This window comes from Hypomesus transpacificus, unplaced genomic scaffold (genome assembly GCF_021917145.1).
Source record: "Hypomesus transpacificus isolate Combined female unplaced genomic scaffold, fHypTra1 scaffold_116, whole genome shotgun sequence".
Lineage (NCBI taxonomy): Eukaryota > Metazoa > Chordata > Actinopteri > Osmeriformes > Osmeridae > Hypomesus > Hypomesus transpacificus.
Window position 1 is genome coordinate 402,955 of NW_025813700.1, and position 19,961 is coordinate 422,915.

Sequence of the window (19,961 nt, forward strand, 5' to 3'; positions counted from 1 at the left end):
TCCTATGCCATTTGTCGCACTTACGATGCACACTGTTAACAGCATCTACACGACTGTCAGAGACACACACACAAAAAAGATGAAAACAGGCAAAGTGTTAACCCATGAATTTATTTGGCATGACTGATATCCTTTACAATATCACGTAATACAAATGTGATTTATGTCGCAGTTAAAAATTTCTCATCAACTTACAAATGCATCCACAATGCATTCCACGCACATTGCTAACAGGCACTTCAAGGCCACGTTATCCCTTCGGAGGTAAAGGGCTGGAGAAGGCAATGGTCCCTCGGTTGGGCCTGTTCCAGAGGTCCAAAACAACCACATGAGCAGAATAGTTCAACTCTGACCAAGTTAAAATTGGCCAGTACATTAGCCAAGTCTGAAAGACTCAATTTACCGTTTCCTTTACTCAATGTATTTGGCAAGGGATCGAATATTTATTTTGTGTACATAGTTTTATTAACCTGTGACGCAAATGACAAATAGCCATAATATTGGTTGCCTTCTTTTAAAAAGGTCTTTGATTACAAAGCTTATATAAAGAACATAGAATAGAGGGTAAAAAGCTTGTTATCAAAGTTAATAAAGTAGGTAAACTGTTACTACACACAGTAAAAATAGTAAAATATAATGTAAATTGGCTTTCTTACTGTGAAAATTAAAGATTAGATCAAAAATATATAACCAAGTCAAGCACTGAACAAAAAATGTAAATGACCGTGGCACTGGTAGGTGCAATGTGTCTAGGTGATTAAAGCACAGGGCAACTTAAATCAAATTTCGTCAACAGGACAAGACTTAAAATATATATTTTGTCTGAATTGAAATGTGTATGAGTATCAACAAGCCTTGTGGTCCTTTGGGAATAACGTTTTTTTCTATCTCTGTTGATGTCACATCACAAAAGGCACGAGGCAGACCCGTTTTACATCGGAAACAACCATCTGGATAAGAGCACCCTCGCATCCGTTCTGTATTCAATTTACACAGTTGAAATGGTTCACAATCAATCATATGAAAAGACAACGATAAGTTAACAAGAGTTAGCCACACATGTGTAGCATTGCAGCTAAGTGTGGTACCTTTGTCATAGTACCTCCATGTAAGAGCACAAAACTGTTGTGAAAGTGTACAGGAATATGGAATCCTTGAATGGCAAAATTCAGCATGTAAATAACAGTTGCAACTGGACATGGAATGTATTTAACTTGTGGTTTAAACCTGTCTTGTGACAAAAGTTAGCCTATTACTCATTAGCAGGTCACCCATGAAACGGACAATCTAGGAGCAGTCAAGAATCTCTTGCAAATCGCTTGACGAACGATTCCTTCCCGATTGTTTCGTTCCTCTGAAGACACGGCTAGAATAATCTCTGTGACTTTTGTTTACTTAGCAGACATGGACAACCAAATCTGTATCCACTGAGACAATCGGCACTTTGTTTTGACAATAAAGCTTTGTGCTCGTTCCAAGCTCATCGTTTACGGAGTGCAGTCGAGGAGGAGCGGGTAACAACCACACAAGCTCTGAAAAACCAGACTGATCTAATCAAAATGTGTCTGTATTTAGGTTGACACAGCTAGACACCCTTTTTTGGTCTCGGTGCGGTATCGCGTGTCCTGAGACTTGACATGGTTGAAGCACACGCGTGCATTGCTTCATCTAATCAGAGCAAAGGTTTTGCAATCAATGGCATGGAGAGTGTTTTTTCGTTGTTTTTTACATATTGGCTATTTAAGGCACACAAGAAATGATTTACGAATGCCTTGTCATGACATGGAGAACAGGGCTGAAAGGAAATGTCATTAAAAGACTGGCCTGACATGGGAAGAGGGCAGAGAGTGAGAAAATCTGTTGTGTTGATCGCAGCGCTGGTAGGGGCACTTCAGGTGGCTACAAAAGACGAGACGCGCTCTGGAATCTTCCTGCCATCTTTACTTTGGTGTTTTGATTTCAGTGACATAAAAAAATGTATAGGCAGGTCGGTGGAATCAATGAAAAAAACCCACGGCTAGTGGTGAGGACCTCTTAAAACGGAAAGAAAACGTAGAATCTATTTGCGTGATAAAGGAGCCTGGCAAAGCTTACAATGGCAAGGGTTTGAATGTGGAAGGCCTACTGGAACCAAACTGGCAGAGCCAATCATTCTCAGTCTCTTCCTCCAGTCTCCCCACAGTCTTAGGGCACGTGGTTATAACAGAACGCACCTTTTGGGCGTTTTCTTAGCCACGGGGTTAAGCACGGCGCGCACGGCATCCGCAAACACCTCCCTGACGCCTTCCTGCATCAGGGCCGAGCACTCGAGGTATTTGACGGCGCCGATCTGCTTGGCTAAAGCGTTGCCCTGCTGTATGGTGGTGGGAGCCAGACCGTGCTCCTTCAGCTTCTTCACGGCCTCCGTGTCACCCCGAAGATCCTTCTTGGTGCCCACCAGCAGAACGGGAACGCCGGGGCAGTGGTGGGACACCTCGGGGTGCCACTTGTGTCGGACGTTGGCGTGAGAGGAGGGGCTGCCGATGGAGAAGCAGATGATGAAGACGTTGGTCTGTGGGTAGGAGAGGGTGCGGAGTCGGTCGTACTCTTCCTGCCCCGCCGTGTCCCACAGGTTGAGGCTGATGGCCCGGCCGTCGACGCTGATCTGGGCGCTGTAGTTGTCGAACACGGTGGGGATGTACTCCTCCGGGAAAGCGTTGGTCGTGTAGGAGATGAGCAGACAGGTCTTACCCACGGCACCATCGCCCACCACCACACATTTTATGGTCTGCATGGCGCCCACATCCACTAGGGCTACGAAGGTGCCTGCGTGAATGGGTCGGAAAAGGAAGAGTCATGAGAAGGCGTCATGCTCCTAATGTTGTGACCGAGTCAAGTATCGTCGCAAGATGTATAAGTATTAGTTACATTACCCATACTCTATTACTGTATAATCACTCTTGATGGTTCAGTGCTCTCGTCAACATTAAACTAGTCAGCGACAAGTGAGTTAACATACAATCAGCACAGATATTAAATTGTAAACTAAACGGTAATTCATGGACTCTCCAACTTCGACAAGTCGACGAACACTCAAGCTTTTGAGCCCTAATTCTGTACTGTACTACTTAGTTAGCAATTCAAATCAGGCTAAACTCGCCGACTTGGCTAGAAAGCAAAAGTTACAAAACGTATAGTTAAGCACATACTGCAGTTGTAAAGAAACACATACAGGGAATGTGGTTTGCACGACACGACTGCAAAACAATACCTAGATAACTATAAACATTAACCAAATAAACTAACCAGTGAATGCTTGCTAGTTAGCCCGTATAAGCTAACTTAGCACGCGCTAGAGTTTCCGTAGCAGAGTGAACTTATGGCTACAAGCTAACAGCTAAGCTAAAAGCTAAACAGTAAAATGTATCCTCCAGTCAAATTAAACCCATCTGAAATAAGACGATAGTACGAGCACAACTTACAGTGAAGTTTGTTAGTTAATCTCTATGTCCCATTAATTGAGGTCTCAACAGGTAAATTTCATAAATCACTCCACCGCCTTCTTGTTGTCTCGCGCCCTGTTTCGTTGTTTTAGAAGTTTGTCATCCGGGATTTTTTTCTGAAGCATTGTATTATGGTACATGTAGTGGCTGCACTCGTAACTTCAAGAGCGTGGGTTTCACAGTAAAATTAAAACACGAACACACAACATTATCACGATTTCCCAAAATAAGACTCGAAATTTGTATCAAAAACGTTCATAATTTTATTTGTTCGTCCAAAATGACAGTTATGACAAAATCCACATTTAAACAGAAGGCCATGCACTAAAGTGAACAATTCAAACCTACACCGACCTGCTCCAATCCCTTTACTCTCTTCCCCTCATAGAAGTAAAAACTATTTTCTCAAAACAGCTTACGATCCACTCTCCATCACATACTATAACCTCCATATTAACAAACATTCTCTTTCTTTTCTCTGTGCACAAGTGTTATTTTATCACAATTCCACAAGAATTGATCCATTGAATTTGATGAATAATTTAAATAAATTACATTAATGAATTCAAACCTTTTTTGCTATTTTAATCAGGTTTTTCTGAAGGGTGCTATACTTTCCATCTATACTAAGACCTAACAGCAAGGGTCGCGTTTCCCAGATTCGTTAAGAAGCTCTTTTCGCTAAGCGCTTCTTAGGGAGCGTTCTAAGAGCGTTCTAGAGCACTCTTTTGTCTTTCTCACAGATAATATGTACTACATATCTGGCAATTCCTCTGAGAAACACCTCATAAAAGTCTGCATATAAAAGACGGTGATTGTCTGTCAAGTCTGAGCGTGTTCACACGTCTGCGAATCACTTCTACAGATGACTGGGGCACTGAGACGCGGGCCTCTTTGACCCTGAGATCCTTGGAATCATAGACCTGCTGTTCCTGTCTCTTCTCACAGCTGCAGCAGCGATGACTACACACCGTAAGACTCTGGCTGTGGTGGAGTTCTGGAGAGCGAGGTTGGGGAGAGAACAAACCGAGGAGCCGGGTTGGAGGTTTAGCTGTTTGGAGACGCGCAGAGTGGATCTCGTCTCGGGCTTCATTTGGAGCTCCTTGTCCATCTCCCTGTCATTTGAGGGATTCGGTTGGAGCTCCTTGTCCATCTCCCTGTCATTCGAGGGATTCAGCTGGTCCCTTTCTTTCAATTCTTCACTCGTTTGCTCCTTTGTGTGCTTTCTCTCTCTCTTTGTCTTCTCTCTCTTTCTTCCTTTCTCTTGTTTTGTTTTGGTGTCCCTCTCGGCTTCTCTTTCACTTTCCCTCTCGCTGCCTATTCCTTTTCCACTTTCTTTGTCCTCCTCCTTCGCCTGTTCTTTCCCCTTTTCCGTTTTTACTTTCTCATTATCTTTGACTTTCTCCTTTACCTTCACCCTTTCCTTTTCTAGTCTGACTTTTTTGAACATGTGGTGAATTGGATTCCTCTTTTTTGTCTGCTCAGTATAGTCAGTCCCCTTTCTGATTTTTGAAGGTGCAGGGGATCGCACGTTGACTTTCACAGGAAGGCGGCAAGGCAAAGCTGTCTCTGATGTGGTTTGGAGTCTGGGGATGGAAGATGGACTAGCACAAGCAGTAGCAGAAGAACCAGAAGAAGGGTTGGCATTGGGGGTGTCAGCATCGCCCATAGCCCCTATCCTAGTCCCTTTCCACACTCCTGGAGTGGGCAGGGACGGCGCTAGGTTTCTGTAGGAACGTAGGCCACTTACAAGCGTATGACAAACGACTGTGTCTCCCAAGAGTGGATACAGACCCTCCCATTCCAGAGATGGTCCTTCGGAAGGTTTGGATGAAGCTGTGTCTTGCTGTGTCTGTGAGTTGGAGACTAGCTGAGTCGACTTGGGTTGACCCTCCAGGGACGGCTGTACATCGTCTCCAGGAGGAGGCTTCTGGGCAGCCCTTTCCAGGACAGAGTCTGTGGGCTCGGGGGACAACTGAGGTTTTGTCTGTGGTGAACCAGCACGGGGTGAGGCCTCCAACTTTTCATTCATGTTTGTCTGCTGCAGGCTTTGTAAAGGGCTGATGGCACGTGGCCTGCCTTCCGGGCTCCTCACGTTGCGTCGGCTCAAAATATGGACGAGACTGCGCTCCAATGAGCTCTCCAGGTCGTCTCCAGGACTGCCCCCGAGTCCCGCCCCCAGGACGGAGCAGGTGACAATGGAACGCCACCTCACAATTCCGCCCTTCTCTTTCTCTGCTCCATTCCTCGATGCCTTCTTCTCTTCCAGTAGCTTCCTTTTAGCATTCTCCTGAGAATCACAACCAGAGGAGTGGTCTACTTAAATCGGCCACATGATGCTAATGCTAACAACCATTTGACTACTTTGAATTGTTATACAAACCTCGACAGCTTTCTGAAAGCGAACATTGAAGGAATGGAAGATGTTACAGGCCTCCTCGAGCTTAAATGTGACGTCGTCCTCGCAGAAGAAGTCAACAAGGGATTGCTGGGCCTTCAGTAAGGCCTCGGCCTCCACTTCGGCCTCCTCCAGCCTCCCACTCGCCCTCTGAGGATACAGGACAACATTTTAACCCCCGATGCCTCACTGTCTGCAAGATCAGTTGCATAACAAAATAGTAATCACACATCCATAGGACGTCCTAAAAACGCGACAGTTAGTCGGTACGATCTGAAGACGTGGGAGCCTCGTTTTGGAATATCGTCCATTCTGGAAGCTTTAACCTGGAAGAAGGGTTTCGTCTGCAGCAGGAGATCATGTTCTGTTTCAGTCCTTGACCGTAGAGCTGCTACTCGACTCTTCAGCTGAGACAGTTCTTCCTGTACTCCATCCACAGACAGTCTTAGGGTGGGAAAGGAGGAGAAAATAAGTGATTTTGGTCAGAAGTACAATAAAGAACTCAGAACCAACAGACAAAACAGGGCAGCTAGAATACAATTCAGAAGGACAAAGCTATTGGACCCAAAAATACACAAAGGCCAAGAAACAACATCCATTTGTTTAAGTTTACAGTTAAGTCGCATCTGAGTCCTTCGTCACATTTTTGTAATATTATGAACTGTCAAACAGAATAACAGAACCACCCTTTTTACCCTCACACATTTCATGTAAATATTTTGGACAAACTGAGTCATGCTCGGTGTTCTGCATTGGAGCTGGTGTGGTGGCAGCTTATTGTGCTGTTGCACTGACCTGGAGGCAGGCCCAAGATGGCTCAGCTTCAGGGGAAAGGAGAGCAAGGCGGGGTCTTTCCTCGTAGCTTCCTGAGGGGGGGGGGACAGACACAACACATCCTGTATAAAGCAGCCGTTTACCACAGAAGTATATAGAAGCACGTTTTTTCACCTTCATTGTTAACTGTTTATTTTATGTATTTCCTTTTACCATGGCTACAAAATGGAGCAGGTTCATTCCTGGTTTGTTGGCTTTGGTGTCAGCTAGTTTCAGCAGGGAGGCGATGCGGAACCCGGCAGCATTTCCTGCGTACCCGCCCTGTTAATTCAAGTTTGATAGGGAGAATCAGATCCTGAAGAATTCGAATAACGACCAAACTAATGGGAAGTTGGTCCAAGCGTACGAACTCACTTCGTTCATGTGGTTCCCTGCCCTCAGTACCAGACGGATGATGGAATGCAACTCTGGACACCTCAGAAGCTCTGGAAAAGACAGAGACGTAGGGGGGGGGGGGGGGCTGTTATGAAGGCCCGTCACATCACCTGTGGACGAGCTGTTCACAGTGCTTTTGTCAAGCGTAGAGCTGACACAAATCGGTTCTTGTTGCATGTAATCCGAGTGCCAATAGCATAACTCTAGCATTCTCTGACTCCCCTACCTGTGGCTGCAGTTACCAGGCAACGCGCTGATTCACACAGTGCAGTCAAGGTGGGGTCAAACTCCTGCTGTAGAATCATGGCATCCAGATGCAAGCGATAACTAAAAAAACGACAGCGAAGACAGACGATGAAAAAGGAAGAATATGGGGTGTTGAACTGCCGAGGTACTGACTGAAAGAGGTTTAACAGGAAGAGCAGCTGGAGGTTCCCACCTCGGCACCTCCACTAACAGCAGCATGAAGAGGTCTGCGTCCCCCAGCTGACTGGGATCCCCTCGGTAGCCTCTCAGGCGCCTCTCCTACGGAGCATGTGCAGAGGTTGAGGAAGAGATCGGGAGGGTAGGCTGTGATACTTGAACAGATGCAACTGGATAGGTCTTCATGTTTTGACAGATGCGTTTAGGTAGGCCTCTGTGTTTTGGACGGACACACCCAGCTAGGCTTTGATTTTCCGAAAGAGGGAATTCTACAGTACCTCCTCTGAATCAGGCAGCAGTTTGCAGAGTTCACTGAGCTTTTCACTTCCGTAGCGCTGACTGGAACCCTGCTTGATATCCTCCACAATCTCCTTGACTGCACTGTTAACAGGAGACAACATCAGACAATGGACATTCAGTAACTCATAGACGAACACACGGGAATCTGAGCTACTTTTACGGTGATATTGTTATCACTGTGAATAGATGACACGACTGGTATTGTTTACCAGCTTGATTGAGGACGACCAAACCTTTCTCACCTCTTGAACTGCCGGAGGAAGATACCTACATTCATGCTGCGCTTTCCATCTAGAATTGACACCTACAGATGACCACAAAGAACAGCAGTCAGAACAAAAACAATCAGTGTACATCTCAATTACTCTTTTACTGTCGATTTAGTAATACATGTATTAAACCTCATAATGTTTCATGATAATCACAATCGATCGGTATGTTACCGACTATTGAAACAATAGAGAGACTGGCCTGTTTGGCTCGTGGTGGGGAACCAAGTGGTCGGAGACCGTGGCATGCGTCCGACTCTCTCTTGTGGGTGCGAGACCTCGTCTGCCCAAACAGCTCGTTCAGAGAGCTCAGGTCGATGGGAAACTCGTCTGGACCGGTCCAAACACTAAACCGCCCCTCCACCTTCTCTTTGGGGATGAGGTCCCAGTTCAAGTTCCGCAGCTGCAGGGAACCATGACGGGTCGGAGAGCTCGAGGGCAGGGGAGGAGGTGGGGGTGGGGGGGATGTGGGTGGTGGAGGAGGGGGAGACATAGGTGGGGGTGGGGGAGAAGGGGGAGACCTGGGTGGGGGTGGGGTTGGAGACACAGATGGAGGAGGGGGTGTCGAGGCCATGGGTGCCAAGTGAGAGGACAGCTCAAAGGATGGATCCATGGGATGTCGCTTCACATCCAAGGTCGCAGGAGTGTCATTGAGAGGCTAAGGCACAGCATGAAAGGAATTGAGCAGTCCAATAGAGAATCCACAAAAACATTTGCAATTATAACTTTAGTATCAGCAGACAACATACAGTACCAAAAGCTGTGATGATGCTATCACACACTTAAATTGTCTCAATATGTTTGCCACCACAGCGTGTGGGGCTACAGGTCAATGTTGAATTTATGTTATAAAGTTAAAAGGTGTATTTACTTTCTACAGTCACGATACCTTAACCGACGATAGCGTATATACTTAAGGTTTAATCAAGTCCACAGCGTTAATAGATGATCACAGGTAAAATTATTAGAAAGAAAGATCTAATAAACAGGCAACATTTCTCTATTTCCAGAATTTAGACTGACACTTACCATTCAAAAAGCGAACCATAATTTCAGTTTTAATCATTCACATTTCAAAGTAAAATATCAAAGTAAAAATTAAAGTATTGACGCTTTAACAATTGCTGGTCTAAAGAACAAAGTGTTCTTCCTGAAGCTATTTAGATCGCGCAAATTAGTAATTGGTAATTCTATAACTTAAAAACTTACATTTGGGAATCCGTAATACCTCCAACGACGACATTAAAATGTTCTGAAAATTATTTTATTCCAAGCATTACACTCTTCGTCGTTAAGTAATTCTACATTGATTCAGCCTACTTGTGCAAGTTTGTCGATATACTCCTGCAAAGCATTCTATATATTTATAACTTCTATCAGCCTATGTGACCGACAGTCTGCACTGATGTAAACGACTCCTCCTAGCCACTGGAATTGGGAGGCAGAACGGTAGGCTACACAAATCTTATCTTTTTCTCTGGGAAACTAATAACATCAACATCTTGATTACCTTGATCCGCTCAAAATTCCAAAGACATTCAGAACCATCGATTGAGCAACACTTGGTTGAGCAAGAAATTGCCCGAACACAAGACGTTTATCAGATTCAAACCTAAGCCATACTCATAGACAAATGTACTGGTTTGTATTACAGACTTTGGTACGTGTGTTGTTGAATTGTAAGTAAATGAAACCTAAAAAAAAAAATATAGACAGTATATTGGATATGTTTGCTTTCTGTAAAGCATTGAATACAAGTAGGCTCAGTGAAGTTACTGAGAATAGCCTATTGACAAAGCATCCTCCGCTAGTCATCATCAGCTAACATGTATCCCAGGAGAACAGTATTTTCAGATACTGGCACAAAAGAATCCTTACTATAGATATGATAAAGAACACTTTTCCCATCAGCCATGGACTTTAGTGATATTACAACGGTTAGATTTCACCGGTCTTACATCTACTCCAATGGCTTACAAGTTCACATCCTTATCAGATTTTCCCCTGTGAAATTGGTTCTCAGACAGAAACTATTCCCCACTCCCTAAGACTTCCTTCTTGTGAGATATTTACAAGCAAGAGTTAAAAAAAAGTTTCATGATTTATATCTCCTCCACATTTCAGAGCCCTGTCTCTCACATGGTCTTTAAACATCGCCAGAGTAAACCAGCTCAGGAAACCAACTCTCTTAATTCAATACAGACGCATTAGCACTCCTGGTGTAGAATTCTAGGAAATGCCTCTCTGCTGGGGAACAGAAACAAGGCCATAAATAAACAAGCTTAGACATACATGACTGTAGACACATTTTGTACTCAACACCACATCATATATTACTCTACACCGTGGTAAGTAGTAAAAACTGTGAATATAGTGTAGTCACTGTAGTTGATTAATGGTGGAGTACTAACGACTGGCTGTATGGTCTGTTTGACTTGTTAGGGTCTGAGGAACCCTATTTGAACAGATCATTGATAAAGATCAAGAAAACAATCGAAACATTTGCGGAAAACATTTGATTTTCATAGACAAAATAATTTTGGTTTGCAACACTGAGTTACTGTAAAGTTGACATAATCCAACAACAGAATTCATTCATGGTCAAGTCTCATGTCCACCAAAATATTTTTTAGGGAATAACTCCTAACTACCTTTAAAGTCAGTAGCTTCTGTTGAATGAATCATCCCTCTTGTCCGTGTGCACCGCAGTGCTTTCCATGGGATGAGCCAACAACATCCATTTGACAGACAATATCAGATCTGCCTTGAGGGCCAGGGACCTGGAAACAGGAGCTGGCGTTAGGAGTTGAGTTGTGGTGAGGAGGATCCTACAGTGTGTCTCATGGAGAAGAGGGAGGTCACCAACCGGAGATTAGGTCATTGTTCAAATACCCCGAGCCATCACAAAGCAGACTGGGAAACCAAGGCCCGGTATTGACGATCTTGAGAATTTCACCCCCTCACTTCAATTGTTGTTTTGATGAGAAGGTAAAGACATGTTATAAATCTACATTTCATTTGATCGTATTGAGTGAGGAACATCTGCAGTCCTTACCCTATATCAGGGGTGGAAGACAACTGAATTATCAAGCGATTTTTAATTCCCAACTGCCATTAAACAGATGATTTTCCATAGGTGTCAAGGCTTGTTGTGGACTATCAGGGATATTGCTATTGATTCTCTTTACATGGGGGGGGGGGGAAAGCAATGCCATTTACTGTAAAGGACAGCACATGCAGTATCTCATGCAGGTAGTGTGGTAGAGCTTAAACCAGGCACCTTTTCCTTGTGGTTGATTCTCCTTTAAATGAGGTATAAAAGAGCTGGAGCAGGACTCAGCCGGTGTAAATTATACACGTTAGTGCGTCCGTCTCTTTGGTCTGAAACGAGAAAGAAAGAGACTAATAGAGAGGGGGTGGGTGGAGGGGGGAGAGGTGGGGGGAGATACACAGAGGAGGCGAGAGAGAGAGAGAGACAGAAAGAGAGAGACAGAGAGAGAGAGAGACAGAGAGAGAGAGAGACAGAGAGAGAGAGAGACAGAGAGAGAGAGAGAGAGAGAGAGAGAGAGAGAGAGAGAGAGAGAGGATGAGGTGTAGAAGGTTTTGACATTCCGGCTATTGTTCTCATGCAGATAACATGAGGACGTTTAGTTGTTGTGTTCTAGATTCCAGCCCTCTTAATAAGCTTTCAGCTTCACACACACACACACACACACACACACACACACACACACACACACACACACACACACACACACAGACACACACACTTGCACATTCATTATAACATCTTTTTAATCTTTCTGCTCAAACACAAAATAACCCAATCACAATATCAGGGGCGATTCTAGGATCAGACCTTTAGTGGTGCTCAGCCCCCAATGAGAATGTGACATGGATACAGTGCCTTGCAAAAGTGTTAAAACCCCTTGCTAATAAATCCCTAATTTTACTGGATAACAATTAATACATTGATTTATGATTATGCAAAATATTGAATGAAAAAACTAAGGATGGCCCTTTCTTCATGAATTACCAGCATCAAATGATGCTGAAACAATAATAATTTAAATTTGTTATTATTATTATTCTTAGGGGTGCTGAGATGAAATATAGAGGTGCTTGAGAGAAGGGTCTAAAATCGCCACTGGACAATATCTCAATGCCAACGCTCAATCCTCAGTCCGATTGATTGACTACTGAGCTATTATTGAAAATGGGAACTCAGTTTAACCCTAAAGCTAAATGAGGTGCCCTCTACTTTGTCTTGTCTATGCACCCTGAATAGACGGTGAGGATGTTTGTAGATTTGTCTTTTCCACCCAAGTATCAGTTTTAGTATTAGGGTTAGTATAGTCGATATTTATTGCTCTCTGTATATTTAAGAAGTTTCACTTATTTAAGCTCAGCATTGATGTAAATTGTGTTCCGTGTACTTATATGTTATGTTATGCCAGGTGCTTGCGTTGTCTTGTCTTGAGAATTTCAGTGCCCTGTCTAACCTTGTGTTGTTCTGTGTACCTGACAAATAAAAGACTTGAACTATCAGTGCTGCGGTGCAGTCCCAAGATGGAGCCAGAAACCATATCTTCCTCATAAGCCTTTAACCCCTATCTTCACCCCCCCCCCCCCTAGTGGTGTAGACAGGTATGACACAGATACAGATACAGCAAAGTATCTTCATTGATGTAAGTAAGTCATCGACCCTGCCCAGCCTTGACTTTGAAACCCCTCCCATTGTTGTGGTCGATATTCTCCTTTGAAATGTGTTGTTTCATTTATTACTCTTACTCATTTACCAACAGATTCCTACTGTGTGCGTCTCATTCACTCTGGAGAGGCAGGTTGGACGGTTTTGTCACGTTGGTGACAGGGACGGAAGACAGGGGATCTCAACGTGCCTCGTCCGCCTGCTGCCTCGCTGCCTCGTCCGCTGCCTCGCCTGCATTCCTGATGCACTCAATAACATGTCGAAAGAAAGAAGGAAATTGCCTCCAGAAGAAAATGTCAGGCAAAAAACTAACACTGGCTGCCATTGCTTTTGTCTACGTTAACCCTCCCAGGCACGAATTCCAGCACGCTACATTTTATAGACGTATAAAATGTGTATTTCCAGAACAAATTATAACCCCTCACAATGGTTATTCATGAACATGAATACACCACTGGAATTTCTCAGTTACTGTGTCTATCATAATGTGTTACTTGATGTTGCCCAGTCATCCGCCCTAAGGATATTTGCACACTGTTCATAGTTGGGACTAATTAAACTGCCCATCACAACAGCATAGCACACTGTATTATTTAAATAAACCAACTATATTATTTGTTTCTTACATTTACATTTAGTCATTTAGCAGACGCTCTTATCCAGAGCGACTTACAGTAAGTACAGGCACATTCCCCCCGAGGCAAGTAGGATGAAGTGCTCTGCCCAAGGACACAACGTCATTTTGCACGGCGGGGAATCGATCCAGCAACCTTCTGATTACTAGCCCAACTCCCTCACCGCTCAGCCATCCGACTCCCTTTCTGCCTTCCTGCCTGCAGCTGTCTGTAGTGTCTCTCAGCTCAGCTATAGTGTAAGGATAGTGTACAGAAACCAACAAACCAGAGTGAGAAACAACCTGCTAGTTCCTGCTAGTCAGATGCCATCTTCCTGGTGTTGTTTGACAGGTGCTACCTGTTTATTTTACTTTATGGAAAGCTGCATGTGTCTACCTAGTGTGCCCTATATGAACTTAAGGGGACTTAAACAACTACCCTATACAAGCAGAAGTAGAATATAGCTCCAGAACAGGCCTGGCTGAGCATCACCAGAAAGGATACTCAGCACCTGGTCATGTCTGAGTCACAGACTCAAAGAAGTCATTGAATGCAAATGATATGCAGCAATGCGCTAAACGTGACTACTTTCATTTACATATAATTGCTGTGTCCCACACATAATAGCGCCCTGTATGGACAATGTATGAATGGTGTCATTTCGACATGTGGAAACCAAAATGTAAGAAAGTATCCTTTCATAAAACCTGAGAATGTGCGCTTGGGCCACTTGTGAATTAAATGATTACAAATCTAAAACTGTGGAGTACCGAGGAAACTACCTCAGTCTCAAATATGATGGTGGGCACTGGTCTTGGCCCGCATGATCTGCCTTTGCTTAGCTTTCTTTCTTCTACAGAGCCTACTTCTAAGGAAAGCGCTACACAAACAGAGATAGATCAGAATGTACCTTTCCTGTACTTCACTAGAACCCTCCCGTTGACACAGCCCGTGTCATCAATCACAACAGTCATACAGAGCTCACATAGCTGTCGTACAGTAGTTGTTTTGTTTAGATCCGGAAAGGTGATTGCAAATGCCTAGGATTCTCACAAAGGCTCCCAGAGGGCTGCATCATGGGGGGGGGGGGGGGGGGGGGGTTGGAGAGGTGTACAGTGGGGCTGGGGTATGGATTAGGATGGGGTGGAGAGAGGGCAGGGGCTGGGTTTAGAAGTTGAGTTAAACAGTGTGAGGTGGTGGCTGAGGAGGGGGGGGGGGCGGGGGGACGGGGGGGGCGGGGGAGGGCAGGTTTGAAGCTGGCAAGCATATAATAATGATGTTGTTTTATGTAAACCATGGCTGACTCATGCTGATTGGAACCAGCTATGACTGCAGGGAACTTGTCTCTATAAATTCAGTCCTGTTTGTGTTCGCGCCTTTGTGATTTTTTTTCACTGCAGCATGTTTGCAGTGCTGTCAGTGTGTACTTCACAGTAATGGCGTGACATCTTTTCAAATGCTTTATTGTATTAAATATCATCTTATATCAATATTTCACATAGAAAAATCTTGAACTGGTGCCTCAGACCGTGTTTTGGAAACCCGTCTTTAGTGAATGATTGCACTATTTTGACAGGTGACACTTTGAGGTGCTTATCTGAAGATCAAATCCATATCAGTTGGTGGAGCAATGCTTGGTTTAGCAGTAAATCGTTTTGAAAGGAGGCAGCACTACCTGACAAACAATGGTTGTTAGAGAGCAACGACCAAGTACGGAAATCAGGTCTCTCTGGATTCTTTGCACCCCTCATGCCGGAACAATATGTGACATGAAGAATGTTCTTCTGTCTTATCTAAAACTATAAACAAAAAAGACAGTGCTCTGACATGAAGGGGCGGTGCCTAGGGTTCAGTGCCATTGTGTTTGTTTGAGTGGGGAAAGGGGACAGTTTAAGATGTTCTGTTCTTGCAGGTGCAACAATCTGTAAGAGAGAGAGAGGCACTTCTGAACCGGACGCCCAAAGCAGGATCTACCACTGACTCACTGGTAAGTGCTGTTCGTGTTCCACAGAGTGATTCTGCACCATTTGAGACATTTTCATCATGGCCTTAAGTTAAAAGGTGTAATTGTTTCCCTGGCATAGCTGCAGGTTAATATATGCATGATGTCGGTCGATTATATTGCTTGGGGTGCTGATACTGAAACTGTTGACATCAAAGCAGGAATTTAGTTTTCTACTGTGTGTGTGTGTGTGTGCGCGCGAGTTTAAATGAGAGACAGAAAAGGACAAACACTTAAAGTGAGAGTATGTGTGAAGGCAAGCATGCATACAGTACTTGGTTTCCTTCGCTTTCCGCAACAAATTAACAATTTCCAGCCATCTGTGATTTCATAAAAAGCCCTGATATAAATGAGGTGTGAAGCTCCAGATGAGGCAGATGACTTCCTGACGGTTTAAATTAACTATGTGTGTATTTATTTACATATTTCTCAGCATACTTAACAACATAGCCCTTGCAATAATTTGTGAACGGCCACAGATTTCTGTGTCAACAGTCTGGTTGGACACACAAAGATCTGCATCATGTCAACTGGTAAGTTGAGCTCTACTGGAATGGCACACTCCCATGTTGAACAACATTGCATTATCAAATATTGCCTACATGATTGTTTTGCTCCAAAAGTGAACAGACAGCAAGTGCTTCGGACCACCAAGGTGCGGACTTTGATGAAGGGAGACGGCAGTTGGATTCGTGCAGTCACAGAACCAAACCAGCAGTAAGATAGGCCACGGTAACCCATGGACACCCGCCCCCCCTCCCCCCCTCCCCCCCCTCCCCCCCTCTCCCCCCCCCTCCCCCCCTCCCCCCCCTCCCCCCCTTACCAAGTCAAATGATGTCGCCTAATCGATCTAATGTGCTTCAATTTCCCCCAAGAAAACCAGAGATTCCCAAGAAACCCATTGAGTTGTCTTCTACTGAATTCAGCCCTGTCACCTCTCCCACTGCACTGACCTTGCCCTCTCCCACAAAGAGAACAAATGACCAAGCAGTGGGTGTTGACCCCCCAACCCCTGAAGCCAGGTGAGAGACGAACGACATTGGATAGAATTAAACGATGATAAAAGAATGCTATCGTATTTTGTGTTCACTATGCACTGTTATTTATAGTTCAGGGACCAGGACTATCAGACCCCTTGAAGCCAGGCAGAATTCGTATGTCCTTTCAGCTACAAAGAAATTTGAGTGAGTATATGGTCTTTGATGGAGTGGTGGAAATGATCACTGTTAATTTGATATACTGTATCCGTGCAGCGGCAAAACAAGTTGTTTTTAGTCAAAACTAAGAAACCCATAGATGGATTAGGAGTTAAACTGGGTTATGTGTCTTTCTGAATTCACCCTATTCATTGTATTTTCTCTGACCAATATTGATATTTAAACATGGACCTTTTGGTCTCATTCCACGGTGCTATATGATTTGACACGGATCATTTCATTTTTATGTCTTTTTTATCTATCTAATAGGTCCATAGCAGCTCCAGTAAGTCCCCCATTCAGAAGAGTTCCCTCAACTAAAAGGTAATTGTTTTTTGTTTTACTGTTCTTCAAATACTTATCTCTCTCTCTCTCTCTCTCTCTCTCTCTCTCTCTCTCTCTCTCTCTCTCTCTCTCTCTCTCTCTCTCTCTCTCTCTCTCTCTCTCTCTCTCTCTCTCTCTTTTTCTCTGTCTCTCTCTCTCTTTTTTTCTCTGTCTATCTCTGTCTCAATCTCTCTTTGTCTCCCCCTCTCTCTCTCTCTCCCTCTCTCTCTCTCTCTCTCTCTCTCTCTCCTCTCTCTCTCTCTCTCTCTCTCTCTCTCTCTCTCTCTCTCTCTCTCTCTATTTCTCTCTCTCTCTCTCTCTCATTCATTTTCCCTCATTGATTAAAACTCTGTCTGATCATGTCTCATTTCCAACTGCATCCGTCTCTCCCTCCTCAGTGAGAGTGTCACCACAGCAAGCGGGGCCGTGCCCGCCTCAACAGAGGCCCAGGTTGTCGGGGAGCAATCTGCTCCAGAGGTATTAGTCGAGTCTGGGTGAGCCCCTCCCACCCTCACTGCTCTTTCATATTACGTCCATCAAAGGTCATTTTCATCTTTTGGGAGGCACGGTTGTAATGAGGAATCCATTTGTTCTGGTTGGAAATGTAGGAGTGAGAAGACTACTAACATACATGGCCAAGATGCCCAATCAACCGAAGCACCAGCTGTGAATTCAGAGGGAGAATCGCCCAAGGAAGCCGCGGATGAGACGCCTGATAATGAAGCAGGGATCGCTGGCGCGCCAGAGAAGTGTCCTGATGATCCAGCGTCTGCTGAACCTGTGAAGGAGGTCGCTACGGAAAGCTCTCCTGAGACGACCCCAGAACCGACTGCGGAACCCACAGTGGAACCCACGGCAGAGCCTGCCGTGGAACCAGCAAGCGATGTGAAAGAGGAACCTGTTGCAGAGTCTGCTGCGGTGGCAGAACCTGTAAGCGAACCAGTATCTGCAGGATTCACCGACAAACTTCCCATCGAATTTGACACAAACAACGACAAAGACCCTACACCTGCATTGACGTCACACGTTGAAGGGGAAGACGAAGCTACACAGGAATCTGCGGAAATATGTACACATGCAGAAAAACCTGTTATGGAGACCTCAGAAAAATCCTTAAATGAAGAGCCTGTGTCTGAGCCTCTTGCTCCCAGTGTTGAGCTTGCAATGGAGTCAACCGCTGAAAGTACTGCCGACTCCGCTGCTGTATGTTCTGTTGAGCCTGATAAGGAGCCGGCAGCTGAACCTGCAGTGCAGCTTGAACAGAAATTGACCTTGGAGGCTCAGCCTGCAGTTGAACTTACATCTGAACCTGAAGTGAAATCTGAAGTTCAGCCTGTAGTTGAACTAGCAGTTGAACCTGCTTCTGAACCAGCAGCTGAACCGACAGATGAACCTGCTTCTGAACCAGCAGTTGAACCTGCTTCTGAACCAGCAGTTGAACCTGCATCTGAACCAGCAGCTGAACCAGCAGTTGAACCTGCAACTGAACCAGCAGTTGAACCTGCAGCTGAACCAGCAGTTGAACCTGCTGCTGAACCTGCTTCTGAACCAGCAGTTGAACCTGCTGCTGAACCTGCTTCTGAACCAGCAGTTGAACCAGCAGCTGAAACTGCTTCTGAACCGGCAGCTGAACCTGCAGCTGAACCAGCAGTTGAACCTGCAGCTGAACCTGTTTCTGAACCAGCAACTGAACCAGCAGCTGAACAAGCAGCTGAACCAGCAGCTGAACCAGCAGTTGAACCTGCAGCTGAACCTGTTGTGGCAGCAAAAGAAGAACCTGTTGAAGTCGAAGAGTCAGTTATTGAACCCGCCATCACGTCTTCTGTTCAAGCACCTGTTGAGGTTGTACAGGAGCCATCTGTTGGGTCTGCCATGGAACTGGATGAGGCTTTAGATGAGGGAGTATCTTCCACTGAAGTGGTTGCCACTGATGTTATTGCTGAAGCGTCTGTGGAAAGTGTGGGACCTACAGTGGAATCCAATGAATGCTCCAATGAATCAGAATCTGGTCAAGAGAGTGAAAAAAACAGCTCTGAAGAAACGTAAGTTATCTCTCGTATGTGTTTTATCAAGATGCTAGCATGTCAGTATTGTCAATCTTTGTGTTTACTATTTGTTTACGTTCAATGAAAAACACATGATAGCATACTACACTTCTTTATTTAGTTTATCCCACCTTCATGTAAAACATGTATACATTATAAACATTTATTGCAAATTCACAGGCCGAAATATCATGATAGTTTGGTCCCTGTGTAAACCAGATTTTGTATTGCTAATTCATGTTATAAATTCCTTTGCAGTCAGGCAACTGAACCAGTAGTGGATCTAGTTACAGTCCACTCTCTGCGCCATGATGTGTGAGTGATCTTACTCTGTTGTCCTCCATTACTGAACTGAAAAGCAATTCCTTTGCAATGACGTAAGTGTTACCAATGTGAGTGCTTGGAATCAATTAAAAATACTCCTTTTGTGAACTTTCCCTTCCAAATGCAGGGATGGCACGCCCATCTGTTCATACTGTGATACCCCAATTGATGGTACTATCAAGATTACGATCGATTTCCCCCCCATGTACAGCCATCCAGGCTGTTTCAAGGTACTCCAATCCTCTTCACCTTCCCCTGGTTTGAATATAATCTACTGTGAACATAATGCTCTTTGTTGTTGCTGGTGGACCCAACAATTTGGTGGCACCCTGCTAATTAAATTCCTTCTTCCATCCTGCAGTGTGGAGTATGCAGTTTGGCCTTGGGAGACATGAAGACTGGCATGTTTTTGCATGGACAGGTGATCCACTGTCATGTCTGCTTCTCCAAAACGATTTAAAGAGGAGTTCAAGATCAATCGTTGTAAGGCTGTAATTTGTCCCTGTTCTAAATGCTTTTAGAACCATATGTTAAGTTTCTTTTTTTTTTTTTTTCTTCTCCACAATAGCTGGCTTCAATATAGTCCCCCTAGCAACCGAGCTTTCTTCTCTTCTATTCCCAATGTGACAATGTTATGAGAATCAAATAAAGTACATTACTGTAA

At 44.5% G+C, this 19,961-nt stretch overlaps 3 protein-coding genes across 6 annotated transcripts; 1 reads left to right on the forward strand and 2 right to left on the reverse strand.

Moving 5' to 3' along the window:
* Positions 1–92: 92 nt before the first annotated feature.
* rhogc (ras homolog gene family, member Gc) lies at positions 93–3,593 on the reverse strand. Its single transcript, XM_047050499.1, has 2 exons — positions 3,462–3,593; positions 93–2,805 (listed from the first exon to the last, which is right to left on the reverse strand). The coding sequence occupies exon 2, from the start codon at positions 2,771–2,773 to the stop codon at positions 2,198–2,200; it is 576 nt and encodes a 191-aa protein (XP_046906455.1). The 5' UTR covers positions 2,774–2,805; positions 3,462–3,593; the 3' UTR covers positions 93–2,197.
* Positions 3,594–3,749: 156 nt separating this feature from the next.
* LOC124488060 (FH2 domain-containing protein 1-like) lies at positions 3,750–11,451 on the reverse strand. 3 transcript variants are annotated; one of them, XM_047050523.1, is made up of 12 exons: positions 10,948–11,451; positions 8,284–10,861; positions 8,055–8,116; positions 7,791–7,893; positions 7,529–7,614; positions 7,316–7,416; positions 7,069–7,139; positions 6,868–6,975; positions 6,676–6,746; positions 6,207–6,324; positions 5,866–6,030; positions 3,750–5,772 (listed from the first exon to the last, which is right to left on the reverse strand). In XM_047050523.1, exons 2-12 carry the CDS (start codon positions 8,692–8,694, stop codon positions 4,342–4,344), a joined length of 2,727 nt encoding a protein of 908 aa, XP_046906479.1. In that variant the 5' UTR covers positions 8,695–10,861; positions 10,948–11,451; the 3' UTR covers positions 3,750–4,341. The 3 variants fall into 3 exon arrangements, with proteins under 3 accessions (XP_046906479.1, XP_046906480.1, XP_046906478.1); XM_047050524.1 differs by having other exon boundaries at positions 8,284–8,739; positions 10,733–11,451; XM_047050522.1 differs by having other exon boundaries at positions 8,284–8,739; positions 9,291–11,451.
* Positions 11,452–15,257: 3,806 nt separating this feature from the next.
* On the forward strand, positions 15,258–19,961 carry si:dkey-125i10.3 (fibrous sheath CABYR-binding protein). Of its 2 annotated transcripts, none has more exons than XM_047050475.1 (11): positions 15,258–15,393; positions 15,888–15,941; positions 16,032–16,125; positions 16,284–16,430; positions 16,518–16,592; positions 16,875–16,928; positions 17,327–17,422; positions 17,537–18,970; positions 19,232–19,288; positions 19,425–19,527; positions 19,659–19,961. In XM_047050475.1, exons 2-11 carry the CDS (start codon positions 15,932–15,934, stop codon positions 19,755–19,757), a joined length of 2,169 nt encoding a protein of 722 aa, XP_046906431.1. In that variant the 5' UTR covers positions 15,258–15,393; positions 15,888–15,931; the 3' UTR covers positions 19,758–19,961. The 2 variants fall into 2 exon arrangements, with proteins under 2 accessions (XP_046906431.1, XP_046906430.1); XM_047050474.1 differs by having other exon boundaries at positions 15,259–15,393; positions 15,842–15,941.